Below are 17,130 nucleotides of genomic sequence, written 5' to 3'. Positions count from 1 at the left end.
GGTTCGCTGTGGGTTGCTATAAACCGTAACATTCATAACGAATGAACTGTGATTGAAAAGCTTAAAATAAATAACATCTCTGCTTGCGGGCTTGTGCATAAAAGCAAAAATGAGTAATGCAGTAGATTGAGCTTTGATTGATTTAGCTGGATTAGCTTAGCCGGATCAGGTGCAGTTGCACATAGATTCAACAAATGATTGCTTGGATTTTTTATATGTCAAAGTTGGTTTTTATGTGCATTCACACTTGTTTCAAATCACTCAGAGACTGAGTGAATTTGTATTGCCGTCTCTTATTTTCTCACGGAAATCTCACTCAATTTTCGTAAAAAGTGGAACTACTCAAAGTTTGAGTCGTTCCACTTTTTACGAAAAATGAGTGAGATGTCCTTGAGAAAAAAAGAGACGGCAATACATTTTCACTCAGTCTCTGAGTGATTTGAAATGGGCGTGTACATCAAAATTATTGTTCGCCATACATAAGGTATTGCAGAAATGCCGCGAATACAACGTGCCCACACATCAAGACAAAATTTTCAAAACGACTTATCTGCTTTTGTAAACAAAGATTCAAACGACGATTTGACGAATCTGATAGCTCTCCCACGCAAACCAACACCATCAACAGGTAGCGGAAACCTTCACCTACCTATTGGTGGTGTTGGTTTGCGTGGGAGTGCTATCAGATTCGTCAAATCGTCGTTTGAATCTTTGTTTACAAAAGCAGATAAGTCGTTTTGAAAATTTTGTCTTGACATCATCTATTTATCGACTTCAAAGCTGCATATGATACAATCGATCGGGACAAGCTATGGCAGCTAATGCACGAAATCGGATTTCCGGATAAACTGATACGGTTGATCAAGGCGACGATGGATCGGGTGATGTGCGTAGTTCGAGTATCAGGGGCATTCTCGAGTCCCTTCGAAACGCGTAGAGGGTTAACGCAAGGTGATGGTCTTTCGTGTCTGCTATTCAACATCGCTTTGGAGGGAGTAATACGAAGGGCAGGGATTGACACGAGTGGTACGATTTTCACAAAGTCCGTTCAGTTATTTGGTTTCGCCGACGACATTCATATCATGGCACGTAATTTTGAGAGGATGAAGGAAGCCTACATCAGACTGAAAAGCGAAGCTAAACGGATTGGACTAGTCATCAACACGTCGAAGACGAAGTAAATGATAGGAAGAGGCTCAAGAGAGGTCAATGTAAGCCACCCACCACGAGTTTCTATCGGTGGTGATGAAATCGAGGTGGTAGAAGAATTCGTGTACTTGGGCTCACTGGTGACTGCCGATAACGATACCAGCAGGGAAATTCGGAGGTGCATAGTGGCTGGAAATCGTACGTACTTTGGACTCCGTAAGACGCTCCGACCGAATAGAGTTCGCCGCCGTACCAAACTGACTATCTACAAAACGCTTATAAGACCGGTAGTTCTCTACGGACACGAGACCTGGACGATGCTCGTGGAGGACCAACGCGCACTGGGAGTTTTTGAAAGGAAAGTGTTGCGTACCAACTATGGTGGGGTGCAGATGGCGGACGGTACGCGGAGGAGGCGAATGAACCACGAGTTGCATCAGCTGTTGGGGAACCATCCATCGTTCACACCGCGAAAATCAGAAGACTGCGGTGGGCCGGGCACGTAGCCAGAATGTCGGACAGTAATTCGGTGAAAATGGTTCTCGACAACGATCCGACGGGAACAAGAAGGCGAGGTGCACAGCGCGCAAGGTGGATCGATCAGGTGGAGGACGATTTGCGGACCCACCGCAGTCTGCGTGTTGGGCGAAGTGCAGCCATGGACCGAGCTGAATGGAGAAGACTTTTATGTGCAGCACAGGCCACTCCGTCCTTAGTCTGATAATAAATAAATAAAAATAAGTCGAGTCAAGTACAAGACACTGAAGACGGCCTTACTGTTGAGGTCGAAATACGTATCTGTCAAGATACATTTAAGTGGTGGAATTCAATGGGATTGTATAAACTCGTCTTATGACAAGTGAAGACATTCCACTAAAAAGCTCAAAATAATTTTCTTACCAAAATAAAAATGGATTTATTATCCATTGTTTTAAGTAAAGAAAGTTATTCCGTTGAATTTAACGAAAATAACACGCAGAAATCACGCAATGATGCAAATCGCAAGTCGAATCATTGACGATTCTCTGGGCCATGAGTCGGGTGGGGTTTGCCTCGCGCTTGATTCGAATTGTGCGTGAGATTTGAGAATTTGAGTTTTTACCAACACTGATTCTTCCCTCCCCCCTCATACGGGAGTTTGGCAGAAGGAAGGTCGTGCGATATGTGCCATTACTAATATTGCTCTCCGCTCGATTTCAAATCGACTTCTATAAAAACATTCTTCATGCCTGCCGTATCCTAACGGAACTATCAATTCTATACTTTCGCCTCTAATTCTATCATGAACATGTACGTCTAAGTTTGGAAGATGATATTAGCATTTCCATGTCATTGTAAATCGTTTAACTTCACGTAGAAGTAATACACTCAAATAATTAATTAGTAAGAAAATTGATCGTGTATGGTTTGTCTCTTTCCGTCTTCCGCAAAATTATTAGGGGAGAACGGTCCAAAATGCACCCCTGGGGCAAAATGGCCTCCCTCATAAAATCACTCATATAATCTGTTGTAGTACATTTATGAACGAATATTACCATTACAATTCATAATTAGTTATCCATCATTGAGCTCTATTGGAAAAATCTAGCAAAATCCCTTCATATTCACTCAACTTTACCGATTTGCTATTCTTCAACCACATCCGTAAGATTGTAGTTCAATCCATTAAGAAAATACAAACAACCATGCGTTCACCATCATTTTACATGCAATTGAGTCATTTTAGACCACCATTCGGGCGTTTTGCCCCAGGCCTATTTTTAAACCTTTTTTTAAATACGTTAGTAAATCATGAAAACCTTATTGTTTTTAATAGGAGATTATTGAGAAATGTAACTGGGTTTGTAAATTTGCACCTATACGTTGAAATGGGTGGGTATTTTTGTTTATATGGGCGAAAACATCGAAAAAGCTTAAGGGGTGCATTTTGGACCGTTCTCCCCTACTATGGTAGTGCGGCAGCACAAAAATCCATTCAAAGTGGTTATACAACAAAGGCACAAATCGGCCATCGTGGAAACCACGTGCTATTTTCAGTCGATTATCAATAGCAAGGATTCAGAGAACCATAATTCGCATAGTGGTGATACAATCGTAGAATCATTTGCTTCCTTATGCTATACAATCGACTTCAGTTTCAACACTGTATGAAAAGTTCTATGTCGTATTTTACCTATTGAAGAGTGGAAAAACATGTGGTAAATTTTAAATTCATTACGGGACGGATTGCATTATCTCCTTAAAACAGGTGGTTGTTGGTGACTAATATTACTTCTTCATTAATGTGCAATGCACTCATACGTGATCACATATTTTACTTCATCTGACAGAAGCAACGTGTGCTTCAAGTGCACAATCTATCAAGTACTAATAAATCAGTTTGACCGTCCCGAGCACTGATAAAAATCATAAAATGTAAATTTGTTGAAGAACTGCCCATGCACATCGGAGATCACCACTGCAGACAGAATCACAAATCGACCACCTTCTGATTGATAGACGGCACTTTTCTGACATTATCGACGTCATGACATATCGAGGCGCTAACATCGACTCTGACCACTTTCTGGTGATGGTTAAACTACGCCCAAAACTATCCGTCATCAACAATGTTCGGTACCGACGACCGCCGCGGTACGACCTAGAGCGACTGAAGCAACCTGATGTCGCCACTGCATACGCGCAGCATCTAGAGGCAGCGTTGCCGGAAAAGGGTTAGCTCGATGGGGCCCTTTTGAGGGCTTCTGGAATACAGTCAAAGCAGCCATTAACGACGCAGCGGAGAAAAACGTCGGGTATATGGGACGAAGTCGACGAAACGATTGGTTCGACGAAGAGTGCAGACAGATTCTGGAGGAGAAGGACGCAGCGCGGGCGGTCGCCCTGCAGCAAGATACCTGGCAGAACGTGGAACGTTATAGACGTTGTAGGATATTCGGATGATGAAACAGGATATTTATATCACTCGGATAGGGATTTCACTTGGCTTTATTTCACTTCACACAGCCTGTCACAAACCACCTACTCGCTCTCGGTGTCGGAAACTCACTGCCTCCTCATCATCTATCTCAGTGCCTACTTTGATCTCTGATACTATTAGGGCAAGACCCTACAACCCCCCTTAACCTTTATTTGCTTAATATGGGATAAAATCTTTAAATCTACTTGGTTCTACTCTAGTACGTTTATCGCTATTTCCTTGACTTTCCTCTGTTTTCTTCTCCGCTGATGCAATCTTTTTTAAATGAGCTACGTTACGCCTATTTTCCTTCCCTGATTCAACGGATTCAACAGTTACATCCCCTCCTACTTTCCTTATGACTTTGAACTCTTCTGCTGAGAAATCTGTATCCAACTTGTTATTCTTCTTCATTCTTTTCATTATGACTCTGTCACCAGTTTGGATGTCACTTTCGTTCGCCTTTCGTTTCGAATCCGCATACACCTTCCCTTTCTCCTTCATAAATCACGTCATCCAGGTACCAGTATGTCCCTACGCAGCCTGAGAGTATTTCCTCCATTATTCTTTGGAATATCTCGGGAGCTGTGACAAGTCCAAACGGCAATCGTTTGAATCTGAATAATCCTTTGTTAGTGATAAAAGTTGTCACATCTCGAGAATCTTCATCCAGCTCAATCTGATGAAACGCTTCACGGATATCTAGTTTGCTCCATATCTTTCCCTTGCTCAATCTTGTTAGATACTCGTCTACTACTGGCATTGGAAAGTGCTCCCGAACTACCGCTTCATTGACTCTTCTCAGGTCCAAACAAATCCTAGGTTCACCTGAGGCTTGTCCACTTATCACTAAAGGAGAAACCCAGGTGGCTGGACCTTGTTTGACTTCGATGATGTCGCGCTTTAGTAAATCTTCCAGCTTTCGATTTACTGCTTCCTCCATTGGTATTGGTACCCTACGTAGTGGCTGAAATACCGGCCGTGTCTCTGGATTCAATGTGATATACGCTTTGACATCATTAATTTTACTGAACGGCTTACTTTCTGCCCTCACGTTGTTGACCTCTATTCCGAATTTCAACATTCCCAGCTTTTTAGCAGTCGCATCACCTAAGATATCTTTCTGTCCTCCTTTAACGACGAAAAACTCCGCCATAGCCTTTCTACGTCCAATTGATACTTCAGCCTTGAACGTACCAACCACATCAAGGGGCTTATCGCTTCCGTACCCTTTCAAAACACGTGACGATGCCTTTGTCGAAGCCAATACCGTCACCTTCATCCTCTTTAGAATTTCCCATGTTTCCAGCCGAATCAGGTTTGCCTCGGCACCAGAGTCAATCAAAACGTTCACCGCAACACCTCCAATAATTCCACTCAATACATTGCTGTCATTTCCTCCATAGAATGCGTAATATACTTTCGTTTGTGCTGGAATGGTCTCCTTCTCTTCCGTACTCTCCTCTTTATTCGATGTTGTCCCATTTTCGACATTGTAGATCCTTCCTGGTTTCCTTGTAGTTCCTGATGTTGGTTTCTGACGCTTATAGACAGATTCGAAATGACCCAACTCACGACATCGACGACACATTCGACCACGTGCTGAACCACGTCCTGTGATTTAGCTGAATGTCCCACATTTCCACAAGAACTGCAAAGTGTCCTCGAAAAAAAGTTGTCCTGGCCATTTACGCTTATATGATGTCCCGGATGGTTGTCCACGATACGTTCTACGGTCGATTTCTGGGACCCTTTCCTGTGCTGGTCTAGATGGGTCTGCTCTCAGTACTTCATATACAGCTCGAGTTGCCTTTTCACCGTCCTTTAGCTCCTTCATCTGTTGATCCGTATCTTCAATTGTTGCAGCAATTTCCTCAATTTCACTGATGGTACGATCTCGCTTGAGTATAGACTTTCGGAGCTCATCGGAACGGCAATTCCCCACTATGACATCGATGAGATAAATTGTGACCTTCGCTGAATGCTTCTCGAAACCACAATTCAATGCCTGTAGCCGCACGCGTATGACATAGTGCGAAAACTTTTCGTTTTCTTCTTGCTTTAACTTACGAAGCTTCCGACGCTCAATCACATCCTGTCTACCTGCTTGAAAGTACGCATCCAGTAGTTCGATCGCCAAATCATACACCTTTGGCTCTAATGCTACCAATGGTGTTTTAGCATGCCCAGGCAAACTACGGAAAATTCTCTGCAGCTCGACCCCACCCAAATGAAGCAGTTTATTTATTTTTTTTTTTTTTTTACAAGGGAGAATGCATTTACACACTAACCCAGTACACGTGCATTGTAGTTGCCAAACTACCACACGGAAGTGTACTGGAGTGTCGGACTCGACCATACCGGTAATACCGACTAAACTCCCTTGGGCTCCACCATCGTGTCCCCCAGGAACTACCTCGCAGTACTACTTCTGAGGGGATGGCAGTACTAAGCGTACTCGCTCATTATCGCTCACACAGGCACTCGTCCTATGCGAGACTGACTTGGGTGCTCGCACACCATTCACTCCATTTGAGTCTTACTTGGATGCTCTCCTGGCGCTCCGCTGCCATGCCTCGAGGTGTCAATAGCGGTAACTGCCTGGGCCTACAGATATTACGCTACGACACTCCTGCCTCAGCACGAGCAGATCAATCACACCACTGCCGAAGCAGACCACACGCTACCCTGCCGAAGCAGGGACACTCCCCATGCACCACATGTGCACAACTGTGGGTGTGTGGGTACAACCCACTGCTACCCTGCCGCCGAAGCAGCTTCTCCAAAGACCATTCGCTCCATGTGACCCTTTTTCGGGTTCTCACTCTAACACTCCACTGCAATGCCTCGAGGTGTCGATGGGTACCTCGACTCCTACCTCAGCATGTGCAGTCCATACTCAGACTTCTGCTGCGCTTCGAGGTGACAATAGCGGTGACACGCTATGACACTCCTGCCTCAGCACAACCAGATCACTCACTCCCTGCCGAAGCAGCTCACGCGCTACCCTACCGAAGTAGGGACACTCCCCATGCCAATTGGCACTCCCTGGGCTTGTGCTTTTGAAGCGGCACACAATCGCTTTGATAGAGTCTGATTACGGGCACTTGTGGTTTTTTGGGAGGGATTTTAGCAGAGCCCACTGCTAAATCCCACCACGCCCTAGGCAGTTCTCCCTGACTCGCAGACAGCTGGGGAGGGGTCGTCAAGCCCTTGGACATGGTCCATGCTGTCCCTGCTGTCCCTGCTGCCCCCATAAATGAAGCAGTTTGGCTCGTTTTATTTTCTGGTCATTTATACCGTAGGCTTCGAAATAACACTCCAGAGACCACTTCCAAGCCTCCCATTCTCGAGAGAGTTTGTTTTTCTCGATAATTTTACAGCGGAACGCAGGTATTTGACGCGCTTCTTCCATCTGTAACAGTATTATACACAAAAATTTCCACTATGTTACATATCTATCATCTACTCTTTATTCGAAACATGTGGTCGACCTTCAACTGGATCAAAACTTCGTATTGCGCTATTCTTGTTTTATGTTATATGAAATGGTATCGGATGATGGCTACTACAATAGATTCTTAATACTGTTTTTTTTTTTTCAGAAATCGTTTATATATTGTGTCTCAGGTATAACTGGGTAATGAAATTGCAATGAAGAAAACCACAGATGGTTCTTGAAACCTGTCCGAAATATAGTTGTTGCTTTGGAAATAGTCTTTGAAACGGCTTAACTCCAATGCAATGGCTGAAATGTGGTAAACAAAAAAACAGACTGAAAACATTGCTTCATTAGAAAAGTTAGCAAACCCCAATCGTAGTCTTTATGTTTCACAACAGTTTTTTTTCTAAAACGGTACTAGTCTTTCATATATGCTTAGAACGCTACTGGTTCTTAAACCCTTAGAACGCTACTGGTTCCACATTCCAAGCACGTTACTTGTTCTCAATCTTCTTAATGCCAAAATTTGTTTATTCCAAGAACGCTACTGGTTCGAAATACTTTTTTTCCTCCTAGTTAAAAATCCTTAGAACGCCTCTGGTCCTATATTTCTAGAACGCTACTGGTTCTATATTCCAAGAACATGATTTGTTCTCATTCCTCTTAATGCCATAAAATGTTTACTGCTAGAACGCTGCTGGTTCCAAACATTGTTTTCAACACTCCTTAGAACGATACTGGTTCTTAATCCTCTGTTTCATATTTCTAGAACGCTACTGGTTCTGAATGCGTATAATACTAAAATACTTAGAACGCTACTGGTTCTTAATCCTTAAAACGCTACTGGTTCTAAATCCTTAGAACGCTACTGGTTCTAAATCCTTAGAACGCTACTGGTTCTCGATGTCATAAACACAATCTTGGATTGCTATTGGTTCTCCACTCTTAGCACCCTGGTCCCGAATCTTTGAAACGTTTCTGGCTATTGCCAAATTAACTTCATACGCAATTCTTGAACGCCAGTCACTCCTATTCTCAGAACGCTACTGGTTCAAGAACACAATCCTGTACTCTTACTAGTTCCAACTATAATCCTAGAACGCTACTGGTTCTCAGGACGCTACTGGTCCAAGCACCTTAGAACACTAAATGTTCTTCGAAGCTTAAGAAGAAAAAAAAACAACTTGTTTAAAACTTTATTTATCAATTTATAATTTATTCAATGTCCTTTTATACTCATTTTATTTACAGTAGGAGTAGATACATGTACTAACTACGATTTTCATAGGAGTATGATTATTATATTATTACACACTTGATCAATTATTCAATTAGAATCTTTCGTATATTATTCCATAGAATGCCATATCTAATAATCCTTCAATAATCTTTATTATCATCCAAATAATAAATTCGCCATACCTCAACTTCTTGCTTTTTTTATTCATTTGATGACACACAGCGATCCTCAAATCACTTACCTTTTTTTTAACTCACCTAAACGGTCTTACATGTAAACACATACAAACATAAACCTTTTATTTGAGCTCCCGCTGTTTCTCAATGAAACGTGTACGTATTTGCCTAGCTGGACTGGAGTTCCCTCACACGCAAAAGTTCGTGCACCATATTGAACGTACTAGAAATATTAGAATAAGAGATCGGCGGAGACGCCATCTTGTTACCAATCGAACCGTCAAAAGCGGTTCCATTTCGACTTGTTTACTTTTTACATCCATAAGAAGCAAGCAAAAAGTTTAATTGCTGCCAGTATCATTGTCACGATTACATGCATTTTCATACGTTGCCATTTCGACGGTTTTTCACCCGCCGGTCAACATGTGTTTAGAGCAGCGACGCGTCGGTATGTATATGCCATCACCGCGACCGTCCTGCTATTTTCCCAATCACTCACTCTCCATAGAACCGTCACCGGTATCTCACTAACAAACAGAATAAAGATTATCGCGCGCACCCCGCGCGCTAGTAACAGTCGCGTATTAAAAATACGCATCACAATGCATGGCATCCATGTAATACAGAAAAGCTCTCTGAGTGGAACGAATACGCGAGAGAGGCATACCAATTTTAAATTTGAACTTTGTTGATTTTATCAAAGCATGCCGTGCAGTAACACGTGTCGCTATGGTAACATCAGAATTCCGTTGTAGCAAAACGTGTCGTTATGGAAACGATTTAATAATTCATAAAACGAACTGATTTCATCGGGAATTATATTCCATAGGCATATTCCAATGCTAGTCGAAAAATAAATTGTTACACTTAGTTAAGCACACAGAAAATGCAATGTACAAATGCTTTACGTTACGAAAAGATGTTGATTTGAAATTTTGTAATTCATTAGCGCATCATCCGATTTACCATTAATATCCACACTTCTTTCTCTGTGTCTTTCTTCACATTTCATTTTTTTTTCATTATTTAAATGAATTGGCGACGAGGATAACGGTAAGGAGTTATCCTCGTCGCCAATTGTAGGATATTGGGATGATGAAACAGGATATTTATATCACTCGGATAGGGATTTCACTTGGCTTTATTTAACTTCACACAGCCTGTCACAAACCACCCACTCGCTCTCGGTGTCGGAAACTCACTGCCTCCTCATCATCTATCTCAGTGCCTACTTTGATCTCTGATACTATTAGGGCAAGACCCTACAGACGTAAGCGGGACAGTAGACCCGCCTTTTTAAGGAGAAGAAACGCCACCTTGAAGAAGCGGAGTGTGAGCAACTGTAATAGCTGTGCCGTTCTCAAGAAACACATGCCGGGATGGAAGCATCTTGACGGACGAACGTGTGGTGATCGAAAGGTGGAAGCAGCACTACGAGGAACATTTGAATGGCGCTGAGAGTACAGGCAGTGGAGGAGATGACTACGTCAGTTCAGCGGACGATGGAAGCCAACCAGTCCTCACCTTGAAGGAAGTTAAGGGTGCTATCCAACAGCTAAAGACCAACAAAGCAGCTGGCAAGTATGATATCGGAGCTGAGCTCATCAAGATGGGCCGCTAGCCACTTGCCTGCACAAACTGATAGTCAGAATCTGGGAAACTGCTACCGGATGAGTGGAAGGAAGGGGTTATATGCCCCATCTAAAAGAAAGGCTACAAGCTGGAGTGTGAAAGCTTTCGAGCGATCACCATCCTTAATGCCGCCTACAAAGTGATATCCCAGATCATCTTCCGTCGTCTGTCACCATTAGTGAATGAGTTCGTAGGAAGTTATCAAGCCGGCTTCGTGGACGACCGCTCGACAACGGACCAGATCTTTACTGTACGGCAAATCCTTCAATATCAGGTCTCAACGCACCATTTGTTCGTTGATTTCAAGGTGGCATACGACAATATACACCGCGTAGAGCTATGGAGAATTATGGACGAGAACAGCTTCCCTGGGAAGCTTACCAGACTGATCAAAGCGATCAAACGGTGGATTGTGTGCAAAACTGTGTGAAGATTTCGGCGAACACTCCGGTTCGATCGAATCGCGCCGGAGACTAAGACAAGGTGATTGACTTTCGTGCCTGTTGTTCAACATTGCGCTAGAAGGTGTCAAGCGGAGAGCCGGGTGTAATAGCCGGGGTACGATTTTCAACAGATCCAGTCAATTTATTTGTTTCGCGGATGACATTCACATTGTCGGCCGAACATTTGCAAAGGTGGCAGAACTGTACACCCGCCTGAAACGAGAAGCAACAAAAGTTGGACTGGTACAAAGTACATGCTTGTGGGCGGAACCGAGCGCGACAGAGCCCGCCTGGGAAGCAGTGTTACGATAGACGGGGATACCTTCGAGGTGGTCGAGGAATTCGTCTACCTCGGATCCTTGCTAACGACTGATAACAATGTTAGTCGTGAAATACGAAGGCGCATCATCAGTGGAAGTCGGGCCTACTACAGGCTCCAGAAAAAAACTGCGGTCAAAAAAGATTCGCCACCGCACCAAATGTGTCATGTACAAAACGCTGATAAGACCGGTAGTCCGCTACTGACATGAAACATGGACAATGCTCGAGGAGGACTTGCAAGCACACGGAGTATTCGAGAGACGGGTGCTTAGGACCATCTTTGGCGGTGGGCAAGAAAACGGTGTGTGGCGGCGAAGAATGAACCATGAGGTCGCCCAACTCTACGGCGAACCCATTATCCAGAAGGTAGCTAAAGCCGGAAGGGTACGATGGGCAGAGCATGTTGCAAGAATGCCGGACAGCAACCCCGCAAAGATGGTGTGCGCTTCCGTTCCGGCAGGTGCAAGACGGCGTGGAGCGCAGCGAGCGAGGTGGGTAGACCAGGTGCAAAACGACTTGGCGAGCGTGGAGTGCATTCGAGGATGGAGAGATGCGGCCTCGAACCGTGTATTGTTACGTCAAATTGTTGGTTCAGTGTTATCTGTTTAGATGTAAACTAAATAAATGAATGAAGAACTTCATTGAGTAAGGGAAAAATCATCGAGTGAATATCGAATTACAGAGTATCGAGTTAGGGAGATTTCACTTTTTCATACAAAAAATAATGGTCACGAGAAGGAAAGAGGGGTTCCAAAATTGCTCAATATTTCGTTACGTATTTAATTCGTGAACCGCGTAGACAAAAATCGGTTGATTATTTTTTTGCAGGGTGGATTTGTCCTTACTGAAAAACTGTCAACTGCTTCAATAAGCCTTTGTTCAGAGCGAATGCATCTATACATTTTTTATCCCGTCATAAAAAAATCCATTACAATTACAGATTCTGTTGACATACATTCCGAATGAATCTCTGACAAAGATGACCTTTTCTCAAATAGACAGACATGAAGAAAGTCACACATTACCCATGGCAGGCGAGCATCAATTGCTCGTTCTTACGCCGTGTTGATGTCTCAAAAATGCAATAAAAATAACTCCTCTTTATTGCCCTGGACACAAGGCAATTCCAGACAGGACGCAGGAGCAACAATCGTTTTGCCTTCTCGTCGATTATATCTGCAGAAAATCATTAATGCTAATTACCTACCCGCTGCTCGTCGCTCGTATTATGAGCAACCGCCTCCCAGGAAGAAGGAAGTGTGCCTGTCCAACTCGCACTCAAAGTGGCAAAAGAAGTACCGGTTCGGGGTTGTCACCAAAATATGGCCACATGTTTGTCATTTTTTTTTGCGCAAACTTGCATCTCGAGGAGAGTTCGTTTGTGTGGCGAATTTGCACATTAATGGGACGATGCCTGCCGATGCGATGGTTGGTTGCGTCGTCAATTTGGGATGCAATGCACATTCGAGGGCCATCCGAAAATGATCATAAACAAGGCCCCGCTATTGACATTGGAACCGAAGTGGAAGATGATGCAGTCGTCCGTCGAGCCGTGTGTGCGCCCGGGGAAGGCACAGTATCAATGCCGAGGCCGGTAATTAGTGCCACAGCTGGCCTCGAAACCACTGACGGTACACGGGGAGGTGTTGGATGAATTTTGATGGACAAAACAGATTTTTTTTTGAGTCAACGGCTTAATAGTTTTATATGGAAATAAGTACAAATCGTTTTGTGAGCAAAATTACTAAACTCATCGCGCTGAGTTGATTGTTATAAGAGATTTGAGAGCTCAGACTCTCAAATCACTAATGCATATTTGAGTAAATCAATACAACATCGTTGAAAAAAAAAATTGTGATTTTTTAAAGGATAAAATCGTACTAATAGTAGTCACCTACCTAATTTAAAGCTTAACTTGAAATATTATTTTAAGTAATTAAACATGTTCTAAGACTATTTTGACCAAAAGAATTGGAGAGAAAGCCCTCTATGGTGGCGGCGGCACAAATAGCGACGATATGCTCAAGTAAAAAGATGCAAACGAGGTCGTCCATCATCTGCCAAGTTTGCCTGGAAGCTGCAGCGATGAATAAATGGGCCTGAATGGGTTGCCCGGCAGCAGGCTTTTATTTTGGGGGGAAACGTAAATTTCCCGTGAGCACGATTTTTCATTCATGCCGTTGGCTGCCTGCTCATTGCGCACGATGCACTTGACGAACAGCGCGCATCCTATTAATTACATGGTATGGAAATTGATGTTACGAGTTTTGTAGATAAAGTTCCAACGGTATATCTGCGAGTCGCCGCCGAATGACCGGAAGCAGAGTGAGCCTAAGTACATTGATCGAATTGCGTAAATTTGCGGAACCAGCTGGAAATCCCTCCGGAGTTTGCGCGGTTACTTTGTAAATGGTACTGGCCATGGTAACTCGAGGCAGTCTTGTTCTTAATTTTGCATGGTTGTACTTTGTAGCGGTCCTTACCACTATGCTAATAAAGCGAGTGAATGAAGATCAGTAAGGATGAGGCATCTTACCACCTTATATACAAAGTATCAACGAAGATCTTAGCAAACCCCTGCCAACAACATAACAAAACCTGCCTAAACCGTGACGACTTCTATATAAAACATTGTTGAGAAAACAAATGTTCAAGAAGAAAATTTGTTTGGATCTTTTGTGGGGTCATTCACAACACAAGCCGTATAATACCCCCTTAAAAGCAGCACCGTAGCAACCTCCGAACTCATTATATGATTCCATTTACATTCTCATACACCTCCGCACCAATCCGCAAAGGAAAATCCACCTGCAGCGGTCGTGAGTTTTCGTATTTTGTCTGACCTTCAAGAACCTATTGCCTTGAATTGCTCAAACCATCTTGCATCGAGAAAAACAAATCGAATTAAAAACTCCACTGACGGGCGCGCGGCCGCTTTGGTTGCAAAACATCCTCGGCTTCGCTTCACGATTGGACTTACAATTATTGAGCAAGCAACCCAGCTAACGTGGTAATGCTCACAAGACGAAAAGGAAACCCATCGGCAAAAACTAACGCCACCGAAGGAAAATCAATCAACAATAGAGGAAAATTATAACATACTGTGGCTGAGCGTCATTCGATACCCATGAAGGAGCACACATACACCTCTAGTCAGGGGTAGATTTATTTGTAGTGCAAATAACGTGCAGCGATGCAGCCAACGAATGATCCGAGTTGGGTGTGCTGGCGAGCAGCCACCCGTCATAAAACGGTGGAAACCGCTGATCATAAAGCCCGACCAGCAACGCTAAGCGATTAGCGAACGGTTAGGAAAATTAGATTGCAGAATTGCTTCTTGATTTATGCTGTTGCACAAAACTACAACTAATCCAATCATGAGGCGATCATTCGATTGATCGATCCGGTACGGCGCTCAAGATCAGTCGTTTATGGAGTATTGAATTAGTTGTTAAATAGATTCAACAGTTTGGCGTATTTATTCGCGTGGGATGGGCTCGCAGGAAGTTATTTGATAAGTATGTAGAAAATACCATCATCACCCGGTGCTTTCATATTTTTAAATTTTCTTGTAATAGATCTCACTTCATCCAACTTAGTTCCCAACGAAGGGTCAAAAACATTCTCTTGATTGAGAATGTCTTCGAAGCTCCGTGTAAACTGATCCTCAATTGGACTAGTGAAACTTAGACTAAAATTATGGGCACTCTCGAACTGCTGAGCAAGTTTTTGAGCCTTTTCGCCATTTGTTAATAAAATTTTATTTCCCTCTTTAAGCGCTGGCATTGGCTTTACAAACAAACTTTTTATAGAAAGCTGATGCAACTCGTGGTTCATTCGCCTCCTCCACGTACCGTCCGCCATCTGCACTCCATCATAGATGGTACGCAGCACTTTCCTTTCGAAAACTCCCAGTGCGCGTTGATCCTCCACGAGCATCGTCCAGGTCTAGTGTCCGAGACCTAACGGTCTAACTAGCGTTTTGTAGATAGTCAGTTTGGTACAACGGCGAACTCTACTCCATCGGAGCGTTTTGCGGAGTTCAAAGTACGTGATGTGTCCGTGATGTGTCTTCAAATTTCTCTGCTGGTTTCGTTATCGGAGGTCACCAGTGAGCCCAAGTACACGAATTCTTCAACCACCTCGATTTCGTCACCACCAATACGAACTCGTGGTGGGTGGCTTACGTTGTCCTCTCTTGAGCCTCTTCCTATCATGTACTTCGTTTTCGACGTGTTGATGATTAGTCCAATCCGTTTAGCTTCGCTTTGTAGTGTGATGTAGGCTTCCTCCATCCTCTCAAAGTTACGTGACATAATATCAATTTCGTCGGCGAAACCAAATAACTAAACGGACTTCGTACCACTAGTGCCAATCCCTGCCCTTCGAATTCCTTCCTCCAAAGCGATGTTGAATAGCAGACACGAAAGACCATCACCTTGCCGTAACCCTCTGCGCTGGACTTGAGAATGCTCCTGAAACTCGAACTACGCACATCACCCGATCCATCGTCGCCTCGATCAACCGTATCAGATTTTCCGGAAACCCGTTTTCGTGCATTAGCTGCCGTAGCTGGTCCCGATCGATTGTATCATATGCGGCTTAGAAGTCGATAAATAGATGACGTGTGGGCTCGTTGTATTTGCGGCATTTCTGCAATACCTGACGTACGGCGAACACCTGATCTGTGGTAGAGCGTTCACCCATAAATCCCGTCTGGTACTGCCCCACGAACTCTCTTGCAATTGGTGTTAGTCGGCGGCATAATATTTGGGAGAGTACCTTGTAGGCGGCGATCAGCAATGTGATCAAGTTATCGCCCTTTTTGTAGATAGGACACATGACACCTTCCATCCACTCCTGCGGCAGAACCTCATACTCCCAAACATTGATAATTACCCAGTGCAGCGCTCTAGCCAGTGCCTCACCACCATGTTTAAACAGCTCTCCTGGGAGTAGCTCACCTCCAGGGGCTTTGTTGTTGTTCAGCCTGCGATCTCCTCCTGAATTTCCTGGACATTCGGAGCCGGAAGTCGCATGTCCTGCGCCCGTGCTCCTAGGTCCATTACCATACCGCCACCGTTGTCTGCCACATCACCATTCAGGTGCTCTTCGTAGTGCTGCCGCCACCTTTGGATCATCTCACGCTCGTTTGTAAGAAGGTTCCCGTTTATGTCCTTACACATATCGGGCTGTGGCACGTGGCCCTTACGTGAACGGTTTAACTTCTCATAGAACTTTCGTGCGTTATTAGCGCGGTACAGTTGCTCCGTCTCTTCACGGTCTCGATCTTCCTGCTGACTCTTTTTCCTCCGAAAAATCGAGTTTTGTCTGTTCCGCGCCCGTTTGTATCGTGCCGCTTTCGCCTTGTTGCAGCAATCTCGCCCATTTCCTCAGTAGTTAATTGAAAGTTTTTTATAAATGCCTGCCATTCACACTGGGGATTTTCAAAAGAAAAAGGCTCGAAATTCAATTACTCCGGCTGACGCTGCAACATTTTCAGAAAACATATGTTTCCTGATGGGAAAAAGTGCGATGAATCGATTGCGTAGACTTTCGTGCTGGTCAGACCTCTTTAAAGTGCCCATTTCGCCTCAATTTCCTTGAAAATCACAATATTTTTGCTATAGGGCACTGCACGGGCTGCTTTGTCTCTTTCTCGCTGCAAAGAAATTTGAAAACAACAAGGCAGGAAATGTCAAAATTCGTGAAGAATGAACGAGAAAGAAATTTTTCCGTGCAGTGCCCTATGTCTCGAACTGACGCTG

The 17,130-nt window shown here is 43.9% G+C and overlaps 1 protein-coding gene across 1 annotated transcript; it reads right to left on the bottom strand.

Moving 5' to 3' along the window:
• Window positions 1-4,556: 4,556 nt before the first annotated feature.
• Window positions 4,557-5,699, bottom strand: LOC134221941 (uncharacterized protein K02A2.6-like). Its single transcript, XM_062701108.1, has one exon. It carries the CDS (start codon window positions 5,697-5,699, stop codon window positions 4,557-4,559), a length of 1,143 nt encoding a protein of 380 aa, XP_062557092.1.
• Between the last annotated feature and the right edge of the window lie 11,431 nt (window positions 5,700-17,130).

The sequence above is a fragment of the Armigeres subalbatus genome, chromosome 3 (genome assembly GCF_024139115.2).
Source record: "Armigeres subalbatus isolate Guangzhou_Male chromosome 3, GZ_Asu_2, whole genome shotgun sequence".
Taxonomy (NCBI): Eukaryota; Metazoa; Arthropoda; class Insecta; order Diptera; family Culicidae; genus Armigeres; species Armigeres subalbatus.
Note: the sequence above shows the minus strand (reverse complement) of the source record. Positions and strands in the feature narration are given on the sequence as shown.

What these genes read in the sequence shown, in the direction of transcription:
- LOC134221941 (XM_062701108.1), bottom strand. Translation starts at nt 5,699, where the DNA reads ATGTGTCGTCGATGTCGTGAGTTGGGTCATTTCGAATCTGTCTATAAG.